Source organism: Strigops habroptila, chromosome Z (assembly GCF_004027225.2).
Source record: "Strigops habroptila isolate Jane chromosome Z, bStrHab1.2.pri, whole genome shotgun sequence".
Lineage (NCBI taxonomy): Eukaryota > Metazoa > Chordata > Aves > Psittaciformes > Psittacidae > Strigops > Strigops habroptila.
In genome coordinates, this window is record NC_044302.2 from 77,142,779 (window position 1) to 77,169,980 (window position 27,202).

Genomic DNA, 27,202 nt, shown 5'->3' on the forward strand with positions numbered 1-27,202 from the left:
AGAGGAATAAGCAGCAAAAGGAGCCATAAGCAGTGTCCACCTCGTACCTTTTCATCACACCTATATGGACAGATGAAGGTTCTGCCTCTTGAAGTCTACTAGAAGAGCAAGAAAACTATTGGTACGCACAGCTTTTTCCTCTACCTAAAATTAGTGAAAATGAGCATCCCAGTGAAACATGTCAAACACTACTCTGACAATACAATTCCTTTTTCCTCTAATAATAAGGCTGCAGGAAGTCTTTCATCTCTGGAGAACACGTCCCTGAGAACTCTTCAGATGTAAGCACACAACTGGTAACATGCACTTTTGTGCCCCACAAGAATATTATCACCAATGCTACAAGGCCTTCTACTAATTGCGCAAGGTCCCAGTTCTGGCCTGTCAAGCTCATTGTTTCAGTTTGTTATGTGAACCAGAGGTTGGTACAAGATGTCTTATGAAACACAGTTTAAACACAGGATAACAGCAAAAACCTTGAAAACATGGAAGAGACTGAAAACAAAGGATCCAGTAATTCTAATAGAACAGATTTGGAACTTATAAAAGGACAAGAATTTGGAATTGAGAAATGTGGGAACAGAAGAAAGAATGGGCTCAATTCAGTTCTGCTTCCCTTACTGAAGAGCTCTTGAGCCTGATCACCCCAGCGTAAGACCATCAAGGACCACAGCTATGAGTGCTAACTACGTATCTCAAATGGTATTATATACTTCTAGGAAATTAAAGAAACAGTTGTTAAGAACTGCTTTGAATAGGTAGCAGCAGCAGGTATTTAAAATGAGGGCATCTGCTCATTGCGCACTCATTTATGGCAAGCGCATTGTTTGTAAGAAAAAAAAAAAATCTATCTAGTAAAGCTCTGGTTTAAAATTTACAACTGACCCAATTTAATAGTTTCTAATTCCCCCATATACATACATACACACACACATATTCAGTTGGAACAGTTTCCAAATATAGATAAAGTTCTGGCCACCTTTTTGAAAAAGAAAACCAAGGGAGCAACAGGCAACTCTCCCCGACCAGAAGATCTTTTCTGACTGAAGCAGAAGAACTTAAGTTACCATAGATTGAAAGCATGGCACTTCTAAAGGCCATGATTTCTTACAACAGCACCTTTGCCTCTGCATGTCAGACTCTCACTGTTCAAACACTGAGGAACCTTTCATTAAGTTATGAAATTGTAGAGTTGATAGGTTAGGCAGATCTAATAGGTAAGTGATGTCTCTGGCAGGACCAGGATCAAAAACAAAAGCAGAAGACAACCAGCTTGAGTAAAATCTTCCTCACTAGAGGATAATGGAGAATTGGCTAGTTCTAGAGTTAGAGGAAAGAATATGATTGCATGATACAACCTGTACCTACTTACTTCAGTAGATGCTTGGATAGGATTAACCCGTGTGAAAGTCGAGCAAAACAAAAAAGCACATGTAGAGGAAACTGAAGGAACAGTGAGAGAAAGTAAATGCAGAAGTCAAAAAAAAAAAAAGTGGACACTGAACAGCTTTCTATAGCACATTCTTCAAACACTTTTAAGAAGAAATAAAAGGACTTTATCAACTTCATTATGTTCAGTTTATAGGATTTAAACACAATGGTGTTAAACATTATTTAATCACCTCTATGGGAACGCCATTCACCTGAAATTCTTGGTCAAACATATAGGCAACATGCTCAAAAAAAAAAAAAAAACAAAAAAAAAAAACCACCACAACCAAAAAACCCCCCACCCTTATATTATCTAAAAAAGTAAAAATAGTAAATGCAATTTGTCATTTTACTTCTGTGAATGTCTGCTGTTTCCCATCTGTTGAACAAAGACAGCCATTGAAGCTTTTCTGAAGGAACCATTTCCTATCTAAGGTCTCACCTCCCTACTGAAAATAGTTATTTACAAACATATTGGCAGTTACATAAAAATTTTTAAAGCATGGGACCGCATGGATTTTGATACAGCAATTTCTACACAAGATTTCAAATTAAGGTCTCCACAGCAGCTTTTAAACACCATTTAGAGATTCAAATGCTGACTTGACACAGGATCTGTAAAGGAAAACCAGTAACCACATCCAAGAATTAAAATAATTTTTTAAAAATCACATACCCCAACAATCCTTTTCATAGCATCCAGCTTTGCAGAATCTTTACTGCTTTCCAACATTTGTTTTAGGTCTTCATTTCTACAGCAGAAACACAGTTAAGCATCAATTAGAAAAAGTAAAAAACAAAACCAGAATACCATTTCTATATTCTTGCATCAATTCATCAATTGAAGGTGAAACACTGCTCCTTCTTGCCCACTGTTAAGTTGTATTTGTTAACATGCTGGCCCAGTATAATGAAGCATTTAGTAAAAGAATCTATCAGATTCCAACAATAGTGTAAACCCATGCCATTTTCATCAGATGTTAGCTGAACCCTGACTGGAAGGTTCTAGTGTTGAGGCAAGAGAACAGCTTAATTTGAATCAAGGACTCATTTGCCCCTTCCTTTTGCCCCAGGCAGGGCCAGATGTAATAGGCTGAGATAGACATGTGCTAAGATACAGTATCAGTTTACATAGATCACTTAAAAGACCAATAGTAGATTTCAGTGCCATCTAAATTTCCATGAGAATCTAGCATAACACCTTATGTTTTCATCTGCCTTTCTGGACTGTACATTGCTATGCCCTGTTTTCACAATTAAAAGCCTCAGATTTGTAATGTATCTATTCTACATGCCATAAGATTTCACACATATAGCATCCGAGCACTTTTTACAGCTGAAGTAAAATTCTCACATGAAAATATTAAGTCAATAAGAATGTTCTCTTGCAGATACAGCTTTTCAATAGCCATCACTAATAAGAAACCTCACCCTGCTTCACTTTTTAGAAACCAAGCAATCACAGTCTAGCATTTATAGACTCTGAAAGTTTACAAAACAGATTCTTTGAAAAAATGGCCTTTTGTAATGCTCAGACTGCTCAAGTACTAGAAAATACAAAGCAAACAATGACTCCAGAAGATACACCTGCAATATTCCAAAGAACTCTGAAAACTTTCCAAGTTTACAAACTCTGTGAACTTTCACACAGTGAAAGGCAACACAGAAATCCACTTTCTGTGGGTGGGCTGACCTTGTCTGGACACCAGGAGCCCACCAAGCCACTCTGCCACTCTCCTCAGTGTAGGCAGGGGGAGGAAATGTTTGAGAGATGGTCTTGGTGCTGTGCAAGCACTGTCCTGCAGTAGCCAAAACACTGGTGTGTCATTAACACCTTTCTAGCTACCAATACAAAGCACAGCACTATGACAGCTGCTATGCGGAAAGTTAAAGCCTCCTCAGCGGGACCAAAATATGTCCAGATTGGATTTCAAAAGTGAATGTGAAAACTAGATATATTCTGATGTATGACAACCCTCAGATTTCAGATGGGGAAGAAAAAGAGATTTAAGGCAAAGCCAGGATTAATTACAATGAGACAGAACGTTGCCAACCACTCCTTCATAAACCTTTAAATAGCATTTTCCTACTTGCAAGGGATAGAGTCACTCTAATAGAGATACCTTTCATATCTTCAGACACAGTACTGTGTCTGTTCTGTGCCCCTCCATAAGAAATCTACATTGCCCACACACTTCAGTATACATCCATAAAATTAAGAACCACAACCGGATTGGGGGGGGGAGGGGAACAAACAAACAAACAATCTGAAGAAAACCACCAAACATTCTTTTCCTAACAAGTCAGAAGAAAAACATGCAAAATTCAGGATGCAGATAACTGCATCAAACTTGCAACTGAAACCTAACTGCTTTTTCAAAACCAAGTGCTTCATGAAATACTCGAACAACCCAATATAGGTGGCTTGTTGTAAGTACTGGCTTCACTTGACATCTTAATATCTAAGTATTAACTTTAAACGAAAAAAATTGGAAGCATTTGGCTAAATTTTTGGCAGCTCTCTTTATTCCCATTGTTCTTGGCCACATAGATAGCTTACTTTGCTGACCATTTCTGTCCATCTGTTCCTCAAAGGATACCAAGTAAGTCTCAGTTCTTTTACATCAGCTTGAAGCAGCCTGGCTGAGACTTTGCTCTAGTTGGATATAAAAATTTCAGATAATTCTAATGCCTTCTGCTTAAGTCTCAATCCTTACCTTTTAAGCTGAACTTGTGAAACAATCTATATGACACAGTTACTAAAGTTAGCAGAAGACCGGGCTTTATTCAGAGAGTTGCTTCTAGTTCTATGCTCTTGCTTCCAATTTCCTACTGCCATTTCACATAATCATACACAAATTGAGAGAAAGACATGAGTAAAAGCTAAAGCACAGGATATTATCACTAAATTGTGATCACCTAGTTCTCATATCATTGGTAAGAGAATGCTTCAGTTCATTGGCACAACCAACAAAGCAACTACTTTTCAAAAAAATTAGCATCCGGCTAAAGAATAAAAAAAGTGCTGCATGAATAAGACATTGTAGCCACTGGTTAAAATATGAAATATCTTATATGGGAATACATTTACCTAAGGAAAAAATTAACAAAAAATTTAACATGAAAAAATAAAGACTGTATCAACAAAATTTTCACAAGAGAAAGCAGAAATGGAAACAATAATTTGAACTTGAGGATCAAGTAGCCGAAGTGGAGGAAGTTACACAGCACAAGATTCAAGATGTTTAAGACTACCTCCCAGAAGTTGAGAAACAAAAGCAGACAGTAATTCCAGGATGAGTATGAGTTACAAGTATAACAAACACAAAGGAAAAAGGAAAAAGGTGAATTTTAGATGTGAAGACAGTAAAAATTTACGGAACGAACTTCTACATGCTTGTAGAAAATATTCTATCATATATTTCAAATTAAAACATTTTGAAATGTTGACAGGAGAAATATAAACCAGGGAGATTAAGACACGAAGACCTGCTTACAGCCAGTTTTGCTTTCCTAAGAGAAAAGCAGCAGGGAAGGAAAAAGAAATATAGAAAAAACATTCAAGTTCACGTAGCAATTAATTTCCAAACATATACATCAAGAACTGACGCATTTTTTTTCATCTTTTCTAGCCAACTATAATCCAGGATTAGCAAGCATTAGATACTTACAGAGTAAAATATTGCTCCGTATGCTTATACAGACCATCAGCAGCAAACCTGTGTTCTTCTACACTTAGATATGGTTTCAGTGTAACCTCAAAGTTTTGTCCCTTAAGAGCAGACTTAATAGTGCAAGACACCTCTGTTATTTTACCCAGCATTGTAGAATTTTGTTCCATTCTTTTAAGTACAGTATTTGAAAAAAGGAGGAGGGTAAAGAAAGAAAAAAAAAAAAAAAAAGATGACTGCACTCAAAGCTTGCCTGCTGAGACTGAGGCCTGCTCAAAGAAAGAATATCTTAAGTAACAGGATACCCACTCCCTTGCTGTTTTAACTTCTAGAAACAAATATCCTACACAGATTTCAAAGGTCATTTCCCTCCAAAAACACTCTTATCAGCAGCCTCAATGAACAATGGGAAAAGAAAATGCATTTCAGTCTTTCATAATATAGTTGATTGTACAGTAAAAAAAAAAAAATCATCTTCTGAGCATTAAGGAGAATTAAGAGAGTTTGAATCCTTCAGTAAAATCCCGCAAAACAGAAAGAATAAATTCAAGCCTCACACTGCTGTTCATGCTTCTATACTCATTAGTTATTCTGAAGGAAAGTCCTTCAGTGCACAATGTTAGACAAATAATTTCTTTATCACTTATGTCCACTTGCCAGGAGCTCAAAAAAGCGCAAGCAACCGTCCAGCTGCTTCAATACCTTTGCCTCCCCCTGCAAAAACTTTGAGGGTAATTCTAGCCTTACACTGTTAGGTACATACTGCAGATGATGAAAATACAAGCTTTGTTACTTCAGCAGCAAAACCAGATTTAAGGAAGCCTAATCTGACAGTTTATGAATAATATCAAGCTATATGGAGCGGGCCAGTAAAGGTCCCAAAAACAGTAGGCAAAAAAAAAAAAACCCACAAACCACAAAAATCCCAAGAACAAACAAAACAAACCCCCACACCTTTGTAAGAGTAAATGTATTGGCTCCAAGCCCATTTTCCCTAACTGTAAGAAGGGATTAAGTCATTTTCTGAGAGTAAAAAAAAAAACCAAAAAGACTCCCACCTGTTTGCCCACTGCCACATCCAAGAATGCAACGAGATTTCCCTGAGCTACTGAGTTGCAGTCTAGGGTCTCAACCTCTATATAATATGGCCCAACTATCCTACAAAGTTGCCAGCTGAAAGCACTGGACTATAACTACAAATATTATACCTCTATACAACATGAACAGCCTATGAAATACAATATTTATTATTTGCATAGCATGTACCAAAAAAAGGCAATAAGCCAAGTACTAATATATTAAGGAATCAGTGCTCAGCTGCTTTTGTAATCTTTACCACACAGGCTTGTATACCTGAGTATAATAATCTGAAAGCTACAGAAGTGTAAATTAGAAATGCAAATTCATCGCCTAACTTTCTCTTATAGCAAGCATCATGCATTCCAAACCCACAATGACACAACATGGACATCACAAAACACATCCAGAATAATACATTCTTTAGAATGTATTAATACATTCACTGGTCAAATGTTAAGCAAAGGAAGACAATTTCTAACTTTTTTTCTATGTTTTCATAATGTATGGTGGTAGCTTTTAAGATAGATACTACTTTCATCTTTCTACCTCGAAGCACTGCTTTCTTCATATGCCTCTGCACCTTTTCTGGATATGATAGGGGTATGGATATTACAGGACCTATGATAGGCCTACCAGTTAAGACTAATCTTACGGATGTTGCAGTAACAAAGTAAACAAAAAACACCACTTAAATTTTTCTAGTTCTCAGTCTACCTCATGCTGCCTTTACTCCCCTGCCATTAAAGAGAGAAAAACCAAAATCTTAAAAAAATCCCACTCCAACACCCAAAACTAAGAGAAAGGAGGGGAAGAAAAATAAAATAAAAAAATAAAAGGCATGAAAAGCCCTAGAGTTTGACAGTCGAGAGAACATACCACCAAACTGTTTTAACAGCCTGAAGTCTTACGCCAGAAAGGGCTCTGACCATTACTCTCCAAGCTGATTACAGCAAACTGCAAATAAAGAACAACTCTGAATATGCCATGCTCTTGTTAGCACATATTTGGTCACTAAAACTGGCAACTTGGTCAAATTAAGGACTAGGAGTTCAGATTCTGCTGAGCAACATTACCCATTTTTACCAGAAACAAAAGAGGGTATACCTGTATGTAATTCAGGTTTAAACCTGCTATGTCAGTGATAAATCCAGGCCTCTCCCTGTCACTTTCTCACAGGAACTATCACAAACCTTTAATCACATTAAAATACTAATCCATAATCTGTGACATATCATTTGCCACTGTGCCTACGTACTCTGAACAACTATTGTTAAGAGAACACTTAGCCTCCCTGGCTCGATGGCTGCACGCAAAGAGTTGTGGTAAATGGCTCGATGTCCAGTTGGAAACCTGTAACGAGTGGTGTCCCTCAGGGATCGGTGTTGGGACCGGTCCTGTTCAACATCTTTGTCGGCGACATGGACAGTGGGATTGAGTGCGCCCTCAGCAAGTTTGCCGACAACACCAAGCTGTGTGGTTCGGTTGATACGCTGGAGGGAAGGGATGCCATCCAGAGGGACCTTGACACGCTTGTGAGGTGGGCCGATGCCAACCTTATGAAGTTTAACCAAGCCACGTGTAAGGTCCTACACCTGGGTTGGGGCAATCCCAGGCATTGCTACAGGTTGGGCAGAAAAGAGATTCAGAGCAGCCCTGTGGAGAAGGACTGGGGGTGTTGGTTGACGAAAAGCTTAACATGAGCCGGCAGTGTGCGCTTGCAGCCCAGAAAGCCAACTGTATCCTGGGCTGCATCAAAAGAAGCTTGATCAGCAGGTCAAAGGAGGTGATCCTGCCCCTCTACTCTGCTCTCGTGAGACCTCACTTGGAGTACTGTGTACAGTTCTGGTGTCCTCAACATAAAAAGGAGGTGGAGCTGTTGGAGCGAGTCCAGAGGAGAGCCACGAGGATGATAAGAGGGCTGGAGCACCTCCCATACGAAGACAGGCTGAGAGAGTTGGGGCTGTTCAGCCTGGAGAAGAGAAGGCTGCGTGGAGACCTCATAGCAGCCTTCCAGTATCTGAAGGGGGTCTACAAGGATGCTGGGGAGGGACTCTTCCTTTGGGACTGTAGTGTTGGGACAAGGGGTAATGGCTTCAAACTTAAACAGGAGAAGTTTAGATCAGATATAAGGAAGAAGTTCTTTACAGTGAGGGTGGTGAAGCACTGGAATGGGTTGCCCAGGGAGGTTGTGGATGCTCCATCCCTGGCGGTGTTCAAGGCCAGGTTGGACAGAGCCTTGAACCACGTGGTTTAGGGCAAGGTGTCCCTGCCCATGGCAGGGGGGTTGGAACTAACCTTAATCTTAAGGTCCTTTCCAACCCTTACGATTCTATGATTCTATAAGATAAACATTTCCTATTCTTTTTAGCAATGCCGTAAGATGAAACCCATGAATTGACGGCATTTGTGACACTTCTATTATACCCAGCTACTGAAAGAAGTCACCTGCTAATCATAAGCCTTTCTTTGTAAAAAGCAGAAGTTTCCCAAATATCAAAACTACAACTGAAGCCCCGCTGGCAAAGCAACAGTAGTTCTTTAGTTACAAAACCTCTACTCCTGGAAGTTTATCTGCTGTTTTGCTAAATAAGAATTTATCACTCCCCCCGCCAGCTGTATACCCCTGAGCCCGGGAACAGTTTTAATCACCTCTAAGAAAGGGCAATGAATTTTAAGCAAATAAACTCATGGTGAGACCAAGGCTCTTCGTACACAACAACAGCACTGTGTTACTGAAAGGTAAGATACAGGAAATGGCAAACAAATCCACCACAGGGGAGGAAGCAAGCTTCACCAGTTCTGATATTATGGCACCATTTGTTATAAAAAAAGAACAAAAGTTACAAAAGTCCCATTCGACAGAATTGTAATAACGCATTTCTTGTTTTAAGGTGTCTATCCACTGCACACTTTCTGTTACAAGTTAACAACTTGCACTGTTCTCGTGTTCAAAGTCTTTAGGAAATTTCAGTCTGGATGACATACTTTTAACCACACATACCAAGATTTCTTTTTTTTCCTGCCTGCAACACAGCAAAGTGTTCCAAGATGAAGTTCAAAATACTGTGAGCACTACCAGGTTTGAAGCAGAAAATCCACACTGACAAACCAGCTTAACCTTTGGTCTTGGCATCTGAGCAGCAATGAAGTCCTATTGAAGGTCCTGTGTCCCCCTATAAAATGGAGGGGAGGGGGGAGAAAGTCTGGCATTGCAAAATCCTGAAAATAAATTGGCTTACTCTAGCTCAGGCTATTGTGTAAACTCTAAACAAGTTTGAAATTCACACTTAAAGAGGAACTGTAAATTGATTTCAGAGCCATGTAACGTGGAAGTTAAAACAGCAGCGAATACATGCTGCACTTCAAGTTTATTCCGCTGTTGATTTGGGGTCTTTCTCTAGCAGGAAATTAAGAAATCTGTTTCACCGAGTTTCATTCTATACCACAAACTGTTTGAATGACATCTTGTGGTGCTATTCAGTATTGCCATCCTCTCCCATTATAACACTGTATTTATTGCTAATTCACAACACTAACATAGAATTTAACTATTATTTCAAGGGAGAGTCAAATCCTTTGGTTTTGAGTAGCTGTACCGTGGTTTATAGAAAAATTCAGGTAAAAAAAAAAAAAAAAAAAAAAATCTATTTCCTTTTCAGCCACCCCTAATTTTTCAATCTGAGAAAAAAGCACAGTACCCAAAAAGCAAACATGACTGTTTTAAAGGACAGAGAGTAGAGATGTGAAGAAAACCAGGATAACCATAGTATCCTGTAAGGCTGAGAGCCCAGAGAAGACAACTGGTTATAGTCTGGCAACCAACATATTTTAACTCATTTAATGATTACTTTTCCACTAGTTTCTCAAAGCACTTGCTATGGATGGTTTAGGTAGTGTTATCCTTCTCAATGAGAAAACATACAGAAAAGCATAAAGTCAAAACTGAATAAAGCATCTTCCCAGTTCCCTGTTATGAAACTATAGTACTTGGACAATGCTTGAGCAACTTGATGCATGAACACCTGCAAGTTGCTGCTATGACCAATATTATGCAGATATGTAACCAACATACATTTCAAAAGCTCTAAGCAGGTGGTAGCTAGTATGACAAAGCAGTCTGAAACCCTTTGTGGAGAGGACTGTGATTTACTCTAAGATTATCCGTTGCCAGTAGTTATAGGCACTACTCCACCCAGCAACAAGGAAGGTTTAATGAAAGGATAAAAAATACCAATCTTGCAATCCCACCACACGTGACTTCTTGTGATACTGCCCACACCTCCAATGCTGCAGACAGGCTTCTGTGAGAGAAAAATTTTCCTTGGTGGCAGAAATCAGTTTCCTGAAGGCTGAAAAGGGGGCATATGAAGTGGTGCTGCCATGTAAGTGGTTGTGTCAATTCACAGCCTGTCTTGAGGCCAGTCATCAGAATTTGTAGACATTTGCCGATCACTCTGCAGCATTTGATAGTTGTGGAGGGATTATAGGACAGAGTGAGATCCAGCTCTCCTGAAAATGGTGAGGTTTCCTTCAAAGGTATCACCACAAAGGTATGCCGGAACGTACAACAGGGTTAGTATATTTACATATATGTTGACAACATTTCAGAAACACTACTGAAGAGCATTACAGTGCTGTTTATCTTTTAGCAGGATGCCAAAAAAAATCTTTATATGCCGAAAGAATTACAGTTTTTCAAAGTAAAAAGAAGTAATGCAGGGTGTCATAGACAAGGACAGTGTTCAGAAAAGGAGAACTAAGAAAATCTGAAATTTCTTGCAAGCGTCAGCCTTTTGTTATAACATTATTACAGAAATGCATTACTAATGCCATTTAGGATGCAGTGTCTAAGCAAGTATCGAAGGCAAACATATGACAACGTAGTACATACGCAGCCACCACAGTGAAGACCTTAAGCTACAAAACTTGCCTGAGGAGATATAAAAGCCTCAAAAAATTTTAATGACTACATTACAGAGAATCACAGCAAATCAACAGTTCATTGCTTGCATCCTCATATGTGCCAAGTGCATAGAACATACATAATATATTCACTGTGTGTCACTTCCCATCAGATCTGACCGATTTCAGCGGGAGAAATACTCTGCACCCATGTTCATACACTGTATTTAGTTCCTATCCTGGTACTGACTACAGGGTTCAGATTTTATCTTCTAGAGTCATCAGTTCATCCAAACCATTCATCTTTGCTGGCTTGTACATCCTACCGAAACTGGCGTATCACCATATTAGTGGGCATAGTGCCATTATAACAGATGGGAAAAGAAAGTAGTTGTGCCAGTGAGCTAGTGGATGCATCAAGTTTGAATATTAGGGCTGGAGCCTCCTCCAAGAATTTCACAAATGGCAGTTTATGCACAAGCTTTTTGTAACTTGTTGAACAGGGTATGCCAAGGCAAAACTGGATCAATTTAAGACTCCAAGAACATCTCTGGCAGCTGTTGAAAGCAAGTTTTTAGCTCTGATGAATTTGGAAAAGTCTTCTGCATAGAGCATTGGGGAATTAGTATCTTAATGAAATCACCACCTTAGATCAGCTCTCTGCACAACAGGCTTGCAAATCTCAGCAAAAAAAATGGGTTTGCAGCCCTGCCAAGTTTTCTGATGAATAGCTCAACAGAACATATACACCAGATCTGCAGGAAAAAAGTCTAATAAATTACAAATGTATTTTGCTTGGCAGGAATACAGTTTAAAGATGCAAATCAGTAAAGTTGAAAATGCATGTTATAAATTTTGCCATCTGCTTCAATATTGTACTTATCAATTGATACCTACTGACATTACTCATGTGGTTCACCTGTAAAGTTTTACACTTGGTTTAGATACAGCAGTAGCTAGTTTTATCTCTGAAATGGTATCATTAAAAAAAAAAACCCCACATTATTGTATTTTAATATTACATATAGGTAATTTTTTTTTAAATGTAATTAATGCAGATTAAAATCCTCTGTCCACCTTCAATTAACTGTAGGCAATAATAGCTGCACACTAACGTATGCAATTAACATGGATTCTGTTACTAATTAACTCTCCAGGTCTTCTTAAAAGTTGGAAGGTGGTTAGAGTTTTCATCCTTTTACACAGAGCAGGAGTACACAGTGTAACTATAAAAATATCTTATTAACTCAGGTGATGTGCATCAAATGTTACCTCTTTACACTATACAGATGATTTTGACAGTCTTCCAAGTAGGCAGTGCTTATTTCATTAATCCCATCAATCTAGACCATGGAGAAATACCTAGAGGTCCACAGACTGGATTCAGCTTGTCCGTAAGATTTACATGACCTCTTAGCTCTTACCAATTTTCTGCTGAAAACTCTTGTTAAGGACAAAGACTTGTCTGCAGACCAGTTCCATTATTCTGCTGGCCCACAACCTGACCCTTTTTCCTCTTTCTCAAATATGTTGGGCATGTGAATGATGTACATCTGGAGCTCCAAGAGTGACCTATGTCTGGAACGTAACCAATTCACAGACAAGTGTCAGACTACCTACCTGGACACACAAAGAAATTCCTAAAATTTAACTATACAAGTTGTATAAAGGAGTAGCACCATGTCAGCTCATGTGACAAGCATGGAAGAGAGAGCAGGGATGGAGAGGAACCAGCATCTCCAGCCATGTAATGGGGCCTATTCCACACAATTAGATTTATAGTAACTCATCTCAGGTATGTAAGATCTTATAATTATTCAGTTATTGAGATTTTTAACAGAATGAACACAAAATTTTCACCCTCTGAACACAAGGTCCATCTCTAATGTATTTAAAGGGATTGAACTAACCAAAAGGCTTTTTAAAAGCAATACATACCAAATAGGTAAGGTGTATTTGCCTCTTTAGTTAAGATTCAATACTCACAGAAAAAGCTAGACCCCATCTCACATATTTGTTGTGAAAATCTCTTATTCAAGAACAGTTTCAGTTTAGTCAAAAACAGCAAGGAAACACTTTATTCTATGTTGTACTTAATAGTAATTTATACAATAGTTTAGAAAAAGCTTCCTTCCTCACTTCTTTTGTCCTAAGCATTTACAGTTACCTGACAGAAGTAGACCAAAGTTGCGTTTTTCGTTTTTTTACTGTATCACATATATACAATATATTAACTAATGAGAAACATACTATTTGCACCTCGTTTATATTAAGATAACTATTTATTTCAATGACTATTTCATCTTCTTTGATCTTCTAACAGTCAAACTTTCCCCTTAGTCATGTTTAAGATGTCACTACAACAGAACTTTCAAGGCACTGAGACATTTTCAATACTGATAGCATGTGCCCCAACCAAACCACAACACTAACATGTCAAGAAAATAATTTGTGCATTAACTGAAGGTTCTATTTGTAATTGAAAGTTAAGGAATGAGTCACAGAATTGCCAAAGGTTAAAAAAAGGCAGCTTTAGTAGGAAAATAAGACACACGGGCTTTTGACACCAAGAGATGCTCAGAACTTTTAGATGATACTTCAGCTGAGTATTTCTATTGAAATGCTAAAACCAAAACAGTTAGGGCAAGTAATTTGTATTAAGTCAACTGCAGAGTTCAGATTTAAGCCTACTGATATTCGTTTGTGCCTCTGAATGCAAACTGTCATAGGCTGTTCATACAAAACATGCTGCAAGATTGAAGACAGCCTACCCTAATGAACAATTTGTTTATTTCAGATGCATTTTGGCTTACTTCCTCTTCACGACAAACAGAAAACAGACAACATAAAGAAAAGAGACTGGAATTTTTTAAAGAAAGCATTTACAGTGCTTTCTTGATATTTATACTTTATATATACAAAATATATAAATATTTTGTATATAAAAATATATATAAAAAATATATTTTGTATATATATATACACAAAATCTTGATATTTATACTTTAAACACATGACATTGTTCAAATTCACTGGCAACAGGCAAGTGCAGGCCTTAAGTCCAATAGTTACTGCAACAACATTCTGGGCCATATGTCATATATCTGCCCCTCTACGAAGGAGGAGTACTTCTTCTATCATCAGTAGGTCGAAGGAGGAATCCCCCTTCGTCAGCATCAAAAAAAGTTTGCCAAGCACTGAAAACCAACAATGATACAGGATGTAAGCATATCAAAGATCATATTCAGCAGAGTTGAGTGACAATCAAGAGATCAGCAAACAAACTCTGAAAAGCCATAACAGTAATTTTATTTCGTTCTCTATCTGAGATACAGTCCCTGTTTTAAGCTTTTCATTTTAGCTCTACAGAAAATAAATTTTGTTTGCTTCTCAATAAGGAGTTTTCAGGCTATTACCAGTGTGGACTATATGACATACATGCTATATGCTTGATAAATGACTACTGCATTTTTCAAACACACTGCAACACAGTCTGCTTTTCTAACAATAATCCTCACTTGCAGTCCAGGGGCTTTTTCACACTACACGAATTTCATAATCTTCCCTGCACAGTGTCTGTTCCTCAACTATCCAATCCATACTTAGAGCTTACCCACACAGGTCTGCATTATGGATAACTTGGATTTCAACAAGAACTCTTCTGTCAGCTAGACAAGACCACAGAGACCAAGGTCCGTTTTCCTCTCTAGCCCTTCATTTAGAGGATGGATCTTCTCTGCCCTCCTGTAACAGCAATTCTGGAGAAGCAATTGATTAATAAGGCATGCATACATATCACAAGCTATTCTGTTTTTTCCATACTGAAAGATAATCATATATATACACATGTATAGAACATCTCAGGACCCCTCAGATCTCGGAGCTCTATTTCCCCTTGACCATTCGTCAGCCTCAAGTAGAATTAAGCCACTTCAACTTCTGCATCTCATAAAACACAGAGAGCTGTACTTCACATGCAGAACAGTCTGCAGTCTAGGATTAAATGAGATATGTAGCTAATTATGACATGACCAAGGATCAGGGCTCCGCCCTCTGTGGAAAAGCAGCAGCTGTTAAAGAGATAAAGTCCAAAGTTGTTTCTATGGAAGGGAACAGGAAAAGTGTGCAAACAAATCAGCTACAACACACGTGTCAGTGGAGGGGCGACCATGCTAGAGCAGCAAAAATTTTAACTGCAGCAGAATGAAAAAGCAAAGTATTTAGTGTAATAGCAGGGGAAGAGAAATGTTACTTGTCTGGCAAACTGAGGAGGCCTATCAGCTGCTGTCTCACAGAGCTAAGCATCAGAGTGACAGAAGCCTCATGTTGTTGTGATTTACTTTGGTGTGGCCCAGAAAAAAACACATCAGTCGAGGTTTCTAGAGCATGGATGTTCTCTTTGTACAGAACAATCAAACTGAAGAAGTAGTGATTGATTTTCTAATGTACATAAGACCTTAGTTTATGGTGCTTTTTATTGCTTGCTCCTGGAATAGATTTCCAATTTGCTGTAGGATACAATTCCAGTTTAGCAACCCTCTTGATCCTTCAATTTAGACACTTTTTTTTTTTTTTCACCCTTTCCAACTCACTTCTCCTTTAAGGAGCTGAAGGCTCTCTGTGTCAGTGCACTTCGGCTGGTTATTTCCTCCTCTATTTCCTCATTTTGACTTCTGACCAAGACACAGCACTGTTAACACCTCCTTCCAGCTGGCCGCCTCGCTGTAATGAACTACATTCCCAACTACAAGTCCCCAGATATTTCTACACCTTTTTTTTTTTTTTAGCTACGTTTGAAGGTAAAATTAAACTAACGCCAGCGGGGTTACCTACCAAAACAGAGGAAAAGTACTGACTAGTTTTTCAAACAAGCCAACATAAAAACTTTACAGATTACCCACACTGCTATGCACACCTTAAACGTAAGCAAGCCAACCTCTCCACGGAGTCACACGGAGTTAGAAGCGGGCAGCCGAGGCCCTGCCGCCCCGCCACGGCCGCGCCCCCGGCAGGAGCCCGAGCCCCGCTCCTCCTCCCACCCTGACCCCTGAGGAGAAGGGTCCCGCCAGCGCAACACGGCCCGAGCGGGCAGCACCGCCCGGGGGATCGCTCACCCACCCAACAGCCTCGAGGGACGGGCCCCGCCGCCCGGCCCGGCTCCCTTACTTCTTGATGTCGCTGCAGAAGAGGCCGAAGGCCGCGGGAATTGAGGGGGTCGTGGTGGTCGCCGCTTCCTGGCCCAGCTCAGGCGCCGCCTCTCCTCCCTGCTCGCTGTAGCTGAGCCCGTTACCGGACATGCTGCCGCCAGTGCTTCCCGCCAGCTCCCACAAACTTACCGGCGCGGCACGCCCGACACCGTCCTCCCCCGGAAGCGGCGGGCAAGCGCCAGCACGGCGGGGCGGGCAGGTCACATGGCGGGAGGCGGGGCCAGCCGGCCGGGGCGGAGCGCGGCGTGCACCGACGTGCAGCCGGTGCGACCGGGGCGGGGAGAGGGGTGGTTACCTGCTCGGTCTGTTGCTGTTCGCGGCATCTCCTATCCGAGACAGGCCGGGCAGGCACCGCGCCGTCCAGCCTCACCGGCCGCCCTCCGGGGAGCTCTGGCTGCCGCGCCCGGGCTGTGACTGGAACTCTGGGGCCTGGCTTGCCCTGAGGTAGACATACCCGAGCTGCGTGAGGGGCAGGCTGTGCTTCCCAGCCCTCCGCCGTGTCTTGAGCACAACCCTTGAAAGCACAAAGCGTGGCCGGTAGCATCAGCTCGTCTGTTGGTTCTGGTAATCCATATTACAAGTTTACTTACTTCCTAGGAAATGTCGGAACCTCACGCCGACTTTCACACTCACATTACAGAAGCGGTGGGGTAGCCTAGACCAACAGCAGGACTTTACATATGGGAGTTCATAAAATGTAAAAGGATAAGTCAGAATTGTGTGAGGAAAGTTTCCCCTGATTTCTTTTTACAATCTTGCTTTCAGACATGCGTCTTTTCCATTTTCCCGCAGTGTCTGAGGAATAATCTGTGTTCGTTAAAATGCGCTTCTATCCATCTCCTGACATAATTTACGTTAAGCCTAGTCCAACCTTTTCATCCAGAGGACTAAACTCATCTCCAAAAGGTTACAGTTCCCAATCAATACTTTTCATCTTGCACAGGAAAAAAAAAAAAAAAAAGAAAAAGGATTGTCATAATATTTTTCTGAAGCAGCTTTTTGATTTGCTGGTCTTTCACCAATCTGTACATTTCTGGGTGAAACTGAGTAATTGGCAAGCAAATAAACGTGACAAAAGGAGTTTAAACGTGACAATACAGGATCTGCTAAGAGTTGAGAGCTGCTGTAAGGGCAGTTGTCCTCAGTAGCTGCCTTCTATGGATGCCAAAATTTTGGTTTTGTGTTATGATCCTCTCACAGCTTTTTTCTTTGCAGCACTGTCTCTTGAAAGTGTGTAAGTGTCCCTGTGTGAATATTCTTGACCATCACCATTTTACCTGTTGGTTCTTTATAGACTTCCATTTTTGTCCCGCCCTTGCATTGCTTACACTAACAGCCATCATAGTCTTCTCTCACCATAGATGGAAGTATCTTGCTGTAACTGCCATTATAACTGTTGATACTCTTGCAGTGATGTGACTTGAGGTGGACACCTCTCAATCATACCCAGTCAGATGGCATCCTACGTCCTGAGTTTTAAGGGATCAAAAACCAGAGTAGGCTGCTGGAGAACTAAGAGTTTAAGACGTTGCTCTGATCTACCAAGAGATCTGAGAATTTGTACCAGCCATCCTGTGAAATTGTTTCTGTTTTTCAAACCATGCATTAGATTTCAAAAAGCAGTGGTGAGAACACTTGTGCTTTGGTTCCAAACATGGTTATGCTTACATGAAGGTGCCCCAGCTACATCTTTGTTTGTGTATAAGGCACATAGAGTGTATGGAGTGGTAGTCTACACTGGGCCAAGTCCATAGTTTGTCAAGTAGATCTATTCTAGTTCCTTTTATGATTGTCTGCCTGTTGTTTGAAGCAAGAGGTTTAAACTGCTTGCTTTTTTGGTATAGATCTGTAAAATAAGTGTTTATTTTTAGCAGTAAGAAACATTTCAAGTACAACCAATTAACTATTTCATTATTACTCATATCACTTAAAAAGTAATCTTAGAGGAAGGAATAACAGAAAAAGATAACAGTACACTTGTAGAATATTTCAGAGAAATTTGTTGGAGCACAAACAAGGGGAAAAGCAGACAAGTGGGCTATTGAGGTGGAAAATCATGAGACTGTGACATGAGGAGCAGATAGTAACAGTGAAGCAGAGCATGGAAGGGCCTTGAAACTGAGAAGAGAATGCAAATATTATATGAAGATTTATCAGTTATCATTAAACGGCCTTATGAGGAAGGCTAGTGATAAGCTCGTGCTATCAGTTCTTAATATTGAGTTTTAATCTGAAATATGCCACAGCTGTTCAATGAATAGCCTTTTCTTGGCTACATTAACTCTTCAGAATCACCATGCAGTGATAATGTATTTGCACATTGGATTTATACCTGTACAAGATTATGTCAGAGTTACTGAATTATGAAACAAAAATGCTACCAAATCCACTTACATTCATCGATTACAGTATTCTATATTTCAAGTTTCTGTGCAGCATAACAAAAATAAGACAAGGCTTAAAACAGGGATTTTTAATCCCAACAGGGATTAAAACAGAAGGCTTTTGCTTCTCAGTTTTCCACTCATCGTGATGTTTCTTTCTGAAATCATTTCACCTCCATGATTCATACCATTTTCACAATTGCTACTTCTCTAATATTTAGTAAATTGCATAGTTTCTTACTTTTCCATTCATAGATGTAAATGACTGTATAATATGTGATATTTGGACATAGCTTTTAAGAATTGATTATACTGAACAATAACTTCTAAGACTGTATGGAAGGGAAGATGTATTTGTATGGATAAACACGCATTTTCATCAAAACTTACATATGCATGTACGCATGCATTTAAGGCAAAAAAAACCAAAAACAAACCAAACAACATATTCACATTACTTAACAAACTAATTTTGTAATTCAAACAAACCTTAACTTTTCTCAGATTTCTGAAGAATCTTAATTTTTTTTTAGTAAATATCATTTATGAAATATAAGTAATGATACAATACAGACTTCTGAATATTAGTATTTTCAATTCAGTAATGATTTAGAAATCTGGTGTATAATCAGTTACTTTGAAGTTAAGCACCAAGAACTCATTCCCCAACCTGAAATAATGGGTTTTCAGTCTGAGGCATGAAGTCAGCTGCTGGTATTCCTGAGTAGTTCAGGAAAACTAATGGGTCTGAAAAAAATCATGTTGATCTGCATCTCTCCAGTTGAATCTAGAGTTGAAATGATCATAAAAGCAAGCTGGTGTTCTTTCAAAAATAGCTGTTCTCCATTCCTTAGCAGAAGGAGCCACCATTTTATCCACATGAGCTGCTCACATAGCCACTATTGAGACCAGGAGATTCTTTTGCTCCTACAGCTCTCCTACAAACTCTGAAATTACACAACATGTGTCTTCTGGCTTCATCAGTTAATATTCCTTCAAATGATTATGAAGATTTTGGTGAAATGATGAATAGGAAAAGTAGAAAACAAAAAGCAAAAACAACATAAAAGAGAAAATGTTTGAAGAACAGAACATTTCAGTTATATGAGTTCTTTGTAATTTCTTCAAGCATAAAAATGCAAAATAGATATTTCCAGAATTAGAATTATAACTTTCATTCATATATAAAATTAGATTTTCCTTTTAGAGAATATCTCAGGATTAAAAAAGATTAAGATTGTATTCAAAACTATTACAGAAATATAAAAATCTCCAAATATAAATAAAACTAGTGGAATCAGTACTCTTACAGTGTTGTACTAATACCATACCTGGTGTTTCAATGATAATTAAAATCCATATAAGATCCAAGGTGAATTAGTCTTCAAAACTTTCACTATAATTGAAAATATTATCTGTTAACTCTTCATTATTTAATCTTCCCAGATATTTAAAATCACACCATCAAATACCATATCAAAGGAGGAAACCCATATTAACTTGGAACAAATTCCTGTCCATATGTAATGCTCACAGAACTCAAGTAATGAGTTTAAAAGATTGGAAACGACGCTCAATTTTTTAGTGCACTATATCCTAGTTTAAAAAAAAAACAAAACCAAACAACCTAATCCTATAGAAGAAAAAAAAAAAAATTGTATCTCAGAATATTTACCTTGATTAGGAAAAGAAATTCTAGGTGTGGTGGGTCCTCTCAAATATCCAACTACTCACAGCTACCTTTCTAACACAGTCCCAAGTTACAGATTCATTCTTGATCTACCTTGTTAACGTCAATTCTGCGTTTCCCCTTGGATCGTAGAATCAGAGAATCGTAGAATGATTGAGGTTGCAAGGGACCTTAAAGCTTGCTTACCTATTCCAACTCCCCCCCTGCTGTGGACAGGGACACTTTCCGCTAGGGGGAGAAACAGAGGACTCTTTTACTGGAGGAGGCACAATAAGGCACAATGCCAAGAAATGGTTACTCCTCACATTTTCCTCAGGGTGAAGCACTTACATTACTTACCCTATCGGATTTTTTTAATGCATGTTAATTTATAAATGGTTTCTGGAAAGAACATAATGAACTGGCTGAGAATCAGGTCTGTAAGCAATTGCTAGGCTCAAGTGCACTTATATATGAAAGGGGTGAAAAGGCCAATAAATTATTTTCCTGGCAGATCAAGAATGAGGAAGTTGAAAGATTTATCTTGGAAATAACACTGGATACACAAAAGGTAATTTCAGCCTTTTTTTTTTTTTTTTTGTCAGAGACTCCTCTTGCAGTCACATCTGAATAGTGACCATTCCTAACCTGGAACTCCAAAGGCCATGGAAACGTGTGTTCTTGTTGAACGATATCTCTGCCTTGTCTTGGAATAAGATAAGGGTTTCTCAGCACCCTACAACTGTTGATTCTAAAACTAGCTCATTTAGTTAATTAAATCTGAAGGTTTTTTCCTATAATTAACTGTTATCTCTCAGACAAGATGTATGTCCTGTTTCTTAAAAAAATGTAGGGAATCCATAATAAAGAGAATTTATGCAAAAAAATTCTGTTTAAAATATTTTTAAAATAAATTTTATAAGAGTATTTCATTTGTAATTATATTAATCTTAATTACATGTATTTAATGTTGAAGTGTAATTGTGAGTATTATTATACTAAATTTAAAATTATGAATATATAAATTAAAACATGTAAAATAATTTTACATGAAAATGTTTGTGGAAATATCAAACTGTGTCTCTGATATTTATTCTTTTTACTAATTAGGCACCTTAATCCACTTATTCAGTGTTACTGAATCACTGGAAAGTACATTATTTTTTCATACTTCTGAGAAGGAACTTCCTTAATATTTATGTGAGAGAAGTAAATTTCTCTCATTTTAAAGACTAAAATAAAGGAAATACGGGGTATATTTATAAACTCTCAATGTTAAAGCTATATTGCATGTGAATCCACAACCCTTTTTTATAATATAGGCTACATTTAAATGCAGAATATTTGTCATCACTCCTGGTCAGTACATCTCATGATGTATTTAACAAAACTTGAAATCATAGAGAGAGATTGAGATAAAGAATGACTTATGAGAAAAAAGCCTAGCTAGACTTGAACTGTTTGGCCTAGAAAAAAGACATTTAGTAGAGATCTATCTGTTTTATGATAGATATCTATAAAATCACAGATCTCATAAAGAACATGACATTTTTCTCATCTGCTAGGAGGCATCAAATGAAACTGGTAGATTGTAGATACAAAATAAAGGTTCTTTATTCCTACAGCACGATTGAAATGCAGGTTTTAATAGTTGTCGTAAGATATTGTTGATGGCAAATGTTTTCATGAGTTCAAAGAACAGGAAGACAAACTCTTGGAATAAAAAGTTATTAAATACAAAGATAAGATCTCTGGCTCAGGAAGTTCTCGAACCACAAGTTTATTATAGAAAAGTACCATTACATACTCTCTTTGTTCTGATACTCTTCCATAAGAACCTGGTACTTAAACATTTTTAAACATCCAGGGTAGACGGACCTTTGCAGGTGCAACTGTTTTTACGTGATATATTTCAGTTCACTGTTCCTATTGCAGTTACATACATGTGTGAGCATCGTGCTGTCTTACAACACAATTTAACAGCTGAAAAATGAGAAATTGCAGGTGATAAGCTGAGTTCATACAAACCACTCAGAAGTGCTCTGCAGAGCACCAACAGCCCATACACTGAAACTAGGACTGTCAATGCAATATGAAAGAAGTAATAAGAATAATGAAAGAAATTAGCACATATATTATCTAATGGCATGATTCAACTTCTACCAAAGACTTGTAGTCCAGGAACCTGGGAATTAAAGTTGTGCTATCTTTCTGTTTCTGTTTCCTTTTCTAAGAAATGGGAACACACCAGTCTACCCATCTGTAGTTGAAGAATGCCACATATGAGACAAGTCAGGCTACACATCCCATTCTGATCACAAAAGCTGAAACTTTAGTGAGTGTTCCTGTTTTATTTGAGAGAAAAACAGAAACATCCTTTGTTTTCAGTCTTATTTATTCCCTCAGGTCTTGTTTGTCATTTCTGCCTTTGAAGTTGTGAAAGAAAATTTGTGTTTGCTCCTGCCAAACCACTGTGATCAGTCTTTAAAAATACTAAATGTTTACAGGACTATTATGGCTATCTTTAAAATGTACTTGAAATGATACATCTAGCATGACCCATCTGTTCTGCTCTCAGGGACACCAAGTCCCAGCTTGCTGGTTGTCCTTCAATTGTAATGCTTTGGTGCTGCATGGTTATTAGATTCCAAGTGCTGCATGGTTATTAAAGTCCAAGCTACTTTAGTCATTAATTTTCCTATGAAAGTAATATGAAATAATATGATGACGCTGAAGAGGCAAAATCCTGTTTTGCCTTCTATATCTCTTTGTTCCATAACTGAACTCAAAGGAGAAAAGCTTTCTTATGAAAGTTCATTGGCAATGAAATAGTATGTTTGGAGGTAGGAGTATTACTCAAAACACCAGACAAGCAACTAGCAGAAGAGCAGAGGTCCTAGACATACTCTGCTTCCTTTCAAACTTTGATAAAATCTTTAAAGATTTGCCAGTATGTCCTGCTGACACCAAAAAATTCTGCTTCTATGGCCTTTGATGTCTGCATTTCTTCCTTCTTTTTATTGGTACGGACTGAATCATTAAATGCTAGTGAAAGAAGACAGCTGCATTTCCATTACTCCCTTTTACTGGTTGTTCATCAGGGAATGATAGTTGCTTGTTACTGGGCTGAGTTGCTATGATTGCTGAACATGAGCCATGGGTCAAACCTGTACCAGGGATCAAAGACACCTGGCATATGGCGCGTCGCTCCTGAACAGGACTGCAGCATCATTAATCAATAGATCATCTTTTCTAGAATTTCTTGATCAATTGTTTTAGCAATGTTATTGATCTGGTGTAAATCTGCGGTCAAGTTATACACTTCCACAAACACTTCCTGGTCATCAAATTCATAGTGCTGCAGGTCCCAGGAAGTTGACAGCGTCCTTACACAAGCATATGTGTTTACAGGAATCTTCACAGGCACAGTCCAGGAAGCAGTGTGTGACTCCATGTCCTAGACCAGGACAGGTAGGATCACTGCTGTTGTACTCTACCAGAAGTCTGATCTCCACGTCTCATTTTTGTCTCCTCTCAGCAGTGGCAACAGTGACATCCCATTCACCTGGGTCTTTCTCAAATCATACCCTGGGGTGTCCAGAATAGTGGGACCCAAATCAATATTTGCACCAAGCGTCTTGTTTGTCTGATTTGGTGTTATCCCTGTTCCTCAAACTAGCAGTGGCACTTTGATATCGAACTCATACAGCTGCCATTTGTCTATTGTCAGAGAAAACTGCCCAGTGCAGAAGCCATTGTCTGATGTGTAAAAGATGTATATGTTGTCTAATTCTCCATTCAGTTCCAGTTTCTTCACTAGCTTCTCTATCAGGTCATCTACTGACAGCAGAGTTTGCCACCTCTTTCTATAAGCATCATCAAGAAACTGTATTGAAGAGTTGGTCATTGGTGTCTTTGCTTGTTGAATTAACCAGTGCTTGTTCTTCCCATGAATATTCAAATTGCTGTTCAAGGCTTTTCATTCTTATTTTATTAGAAGAAGAAATTGATGGGATAAGCAAAGACAAAGTAATGGCCAATGTTATACAAAAGGAGCAGCTCTACAGGGACACTGAAAAGGAGTGTCAACTTTTCTGAAACTGCAAAACTGAGTATGCAGCACAGATAAACCTGGCACACTAGTCCGGATAGTGGGAATATGGGAGTGGGATGAGGAATGCAGTTGGAACTACAGGGAATACCACACCTACGCAATGGCCGGGGTGGTCCACATCTGGTTCTCCTCAGCAGAGCTTTGTGTATTGGGATTTGCTTCTGGGGTAGAAGATAACCCTGAGCATTGGAGAGCACTACCCCACCCATGCCCATGTTCACTTATATGTGGGCTTGGGGTCACTGGGAAAGATGAAGGGATCACAGATTTCACCCTTGATACCAAACAGCCTTCATTCTGCTTTGAGAAAAGCATTTCTTCAATGCAGCTTTGTATCAATGTCCTATTTCCTGAAAACAGAGTGACAAGACCAAAAAGTTCCCTTCTGCACAATTTCCAAGCCACTTTTTCAGCAAATCTGGAGCCGTAGAAGTCCTCTTTCCATATGCATTCAAGCTCCCATTCACACTTGCTTCTTCTGATGGCTGACAGGTTTCCACCTTTTATCTGCATTTTACTAACACAGTTGCTTAAGTGCTTGATTTTCAAAAAAGGATGAGGACTTACATCTTTTTCAGCAAAAATTAATTTAAGCAGAATTAGATCTTTAAAAGCAGGCTAGTTTTACCCAAGCTCTTGCTAATAAGTTGAAGTGTCTAAATTCAGGCACTCTCATTTTAAGGGGTAGGCAGTTACAAACACCAGAACAGAGTACACCAGCAAAACACTTCTAAACGGAGATGAACTTTCAGGCTTCCCAAAACAGCAATAGGTTTAAGCTTTAAGATAGATAGAAACTGAACAGTTTGGCTGACTAAGGACATCCCTTTTCCCATACTTTGGACTTTCATCCAAAGTATGCTTTCATCCAAAGACTGCTTTTCATGTCTTTTTTTGTATATTGTTTGCTTTTAGTCTGAATGGCACTCAACTTCCCATATGACAGAAAAGCAGAGAAAATTTGATACCAAACACTGAGAAAATATGGGGGAGTTCTCAAAAGTATCATGTATTTTTGCCCTACTCTTACTCTCCTTTGGAGAAAGGAAACTGAGAGGTGACCTCTTTTTCTGACCAACTATGGCCTTTCTTACATTCTTGTAATTGAGATTGTGACATGGAAGTAGTACATGAAAATCTCTCCTACAGCAGTAAGGGGAAAAAGTGGTATAGAAGGTGCATGGAACAGAAAATGGGAAATCAGAAATAAAAGTACTTAGAAAATACAGTTTTAGAAGAAGGGTTGGAGGAATACACAATAGAAAACCTTTCAATTCTTTCCACAACACATAGTTTAAGGATACTAAATCGCTGGTACAGGTTGGTGAGGCACTGTAACAGGTTGCCCAAGCAAGTTGTGCCTGCCCCATCCCTGTCAGTGTTCAAGGCCAGGTTGGATGGGGCTTTGATAAAACTGGTCTAGAGTGAGGCGTCTGTGCCCATGGCATAGGGGTTGGAACTAGATATTTAAGGGTCCTTTCCAATCCTAACCATTCTATGATTCTATATCATTTACTCATTTCTACCCATATAAAGTAAATTAAAATTCTAAGCTTCCAAGAAGAAAAATAAAAATTTATATTCATCAGTTGGTTTTTGGGTTTTTGGGGTTTGGGGTTTTTTTCCACGTGAAGTTACCTTGAGATTTTTGAAGTAAACTTAGCTGTGGCATATAATTTAACTTAGTTGCATTAGAAATCAGTGCTTTTGAAATTTCTTTTACATGGATTGATTTCCCAGCCTTGTCTCCTGGGAGACCCTGGCTCTCGCTGTTCCCTGATTTGTGAATCCACAGACAGAAAAGGGTTGTCCATAGGTTTACATTCTCTTCACAGTGTAAAGAGATATATTATTAGTATGAATCAGTGTTAGAGCGAAATAATTTATATGCAGTTTTATTCTATATTGGTTAATGAAAATTAGCCTTGTCTGCGGTAGTTCCAACTTTGGACACGAGAGGTAGATATTTTCACATGGAACTTGCAGCAAATGCTCAACATCACTGAACAACTCCTTGTTAAACTCCAAGATAAGCAGTGATCAGGAATTGTGCTTCCGCTTCTAGGTCTTATGTAGGAATACATTTACAAAAAGCAAGATTAATTGAGAATATGTAATGTGGAGAATGGGGTAGTCATGAATTGATTTATCATCAGCTACTGTGCCATGGGGATCTTAAGACTTCAGAGAGGATGTAGTGTCTTGTGAATGTATTGTTCTCCAGACAAAATATAATTCTGTGAGAGATGGAGAGTACGTGTCACTGGCACTCACCTGCCCTGCACTGATTCTAATGATTTTCTACGTGTGTTGGGACTTTTTTGTGAGTTGTTTCTTGCTCTCTGCAAGCTAAGCAATGAATGACTAAAAGCCAAAAGTAGCTGTACACTCAAACATTACTAAGTTTAAACACTGTTATGTTTACATTATGTGGTTGATTTTTTTTTTTTTTAATAAGAAATAGTAGGGAGGAAATATTTGAGTCTATTAAAATATTTACATTTTTTAATATTGTGAGAATTTTTTCCCTGTCTAAATATAAAGGAGAAAAAGCAACACATTTACCTGTATTTGTTTTCCATAGGGACACACATACATTCCCTGGTTAACTGCTACCTAGCAGAAGGATTGTCAATGACAATTTTTTTAAAACGGACCATGGAAGATTTTTATATTAATGAAAACATGAGCACTGTTGTACATATCGACCTAAGTCAGATTATTTTGCTTAAAATATTATCTGT

General features: G+C 38.6%; 1 protein-coding gene and 1 pseudogene across 6 annotated transcripts in view; both read right to left on the reverse strand.

The window, feature by feature from the left end:
* The window catches only part of AP3B1 (adaptor related protein complex 3 subunit beta 1), a 156,665-nt gene extending 140,167 nt beyond the window's left edge, over positions 1-16,498 (reverse strand). For 3 of the 6 annotated variants that reach the window (XR_003994986.1, XM_030511423.1, XM_030511421.1), the window contains exons 1-3: positions 16,251-16,489; positions 5,103-5,276; positions 2,108-2,183 (exon numbers count right to left, since the gene is read on the reverse strand). Coding sequence is in view for 5 of the 6 variants with exons in the window: in XM_030511423.1 (XP_030367283.1) it covers positions 2,108-2,183; positions 5,103-5,276; positions 16,251-16,381 (381 nt within the window). In the remaining variant the exon portion in view is untranslated. Of the gene's footprint in view, positions 1-2,107; positions 2,184-5,102; positions 5,277-7,999; positions 8,004-10,005; positions 10,011-16,250 lie in introns of those variants that run through there. The other 3 variants (XM_030511426.2, XM_030511424.2, XM_030511425.1) reach the window with 2 other exon arrangements.
* Positions 16,499-23,462: 6,964 nt separating this feature from the next.
* LOC115601048 lies at positions 23,463-24,673 on the reverse strand (annotated as a pseudogene).
* Positions 24,674-27,202: the final 2,529 nt, after the last annotated feature.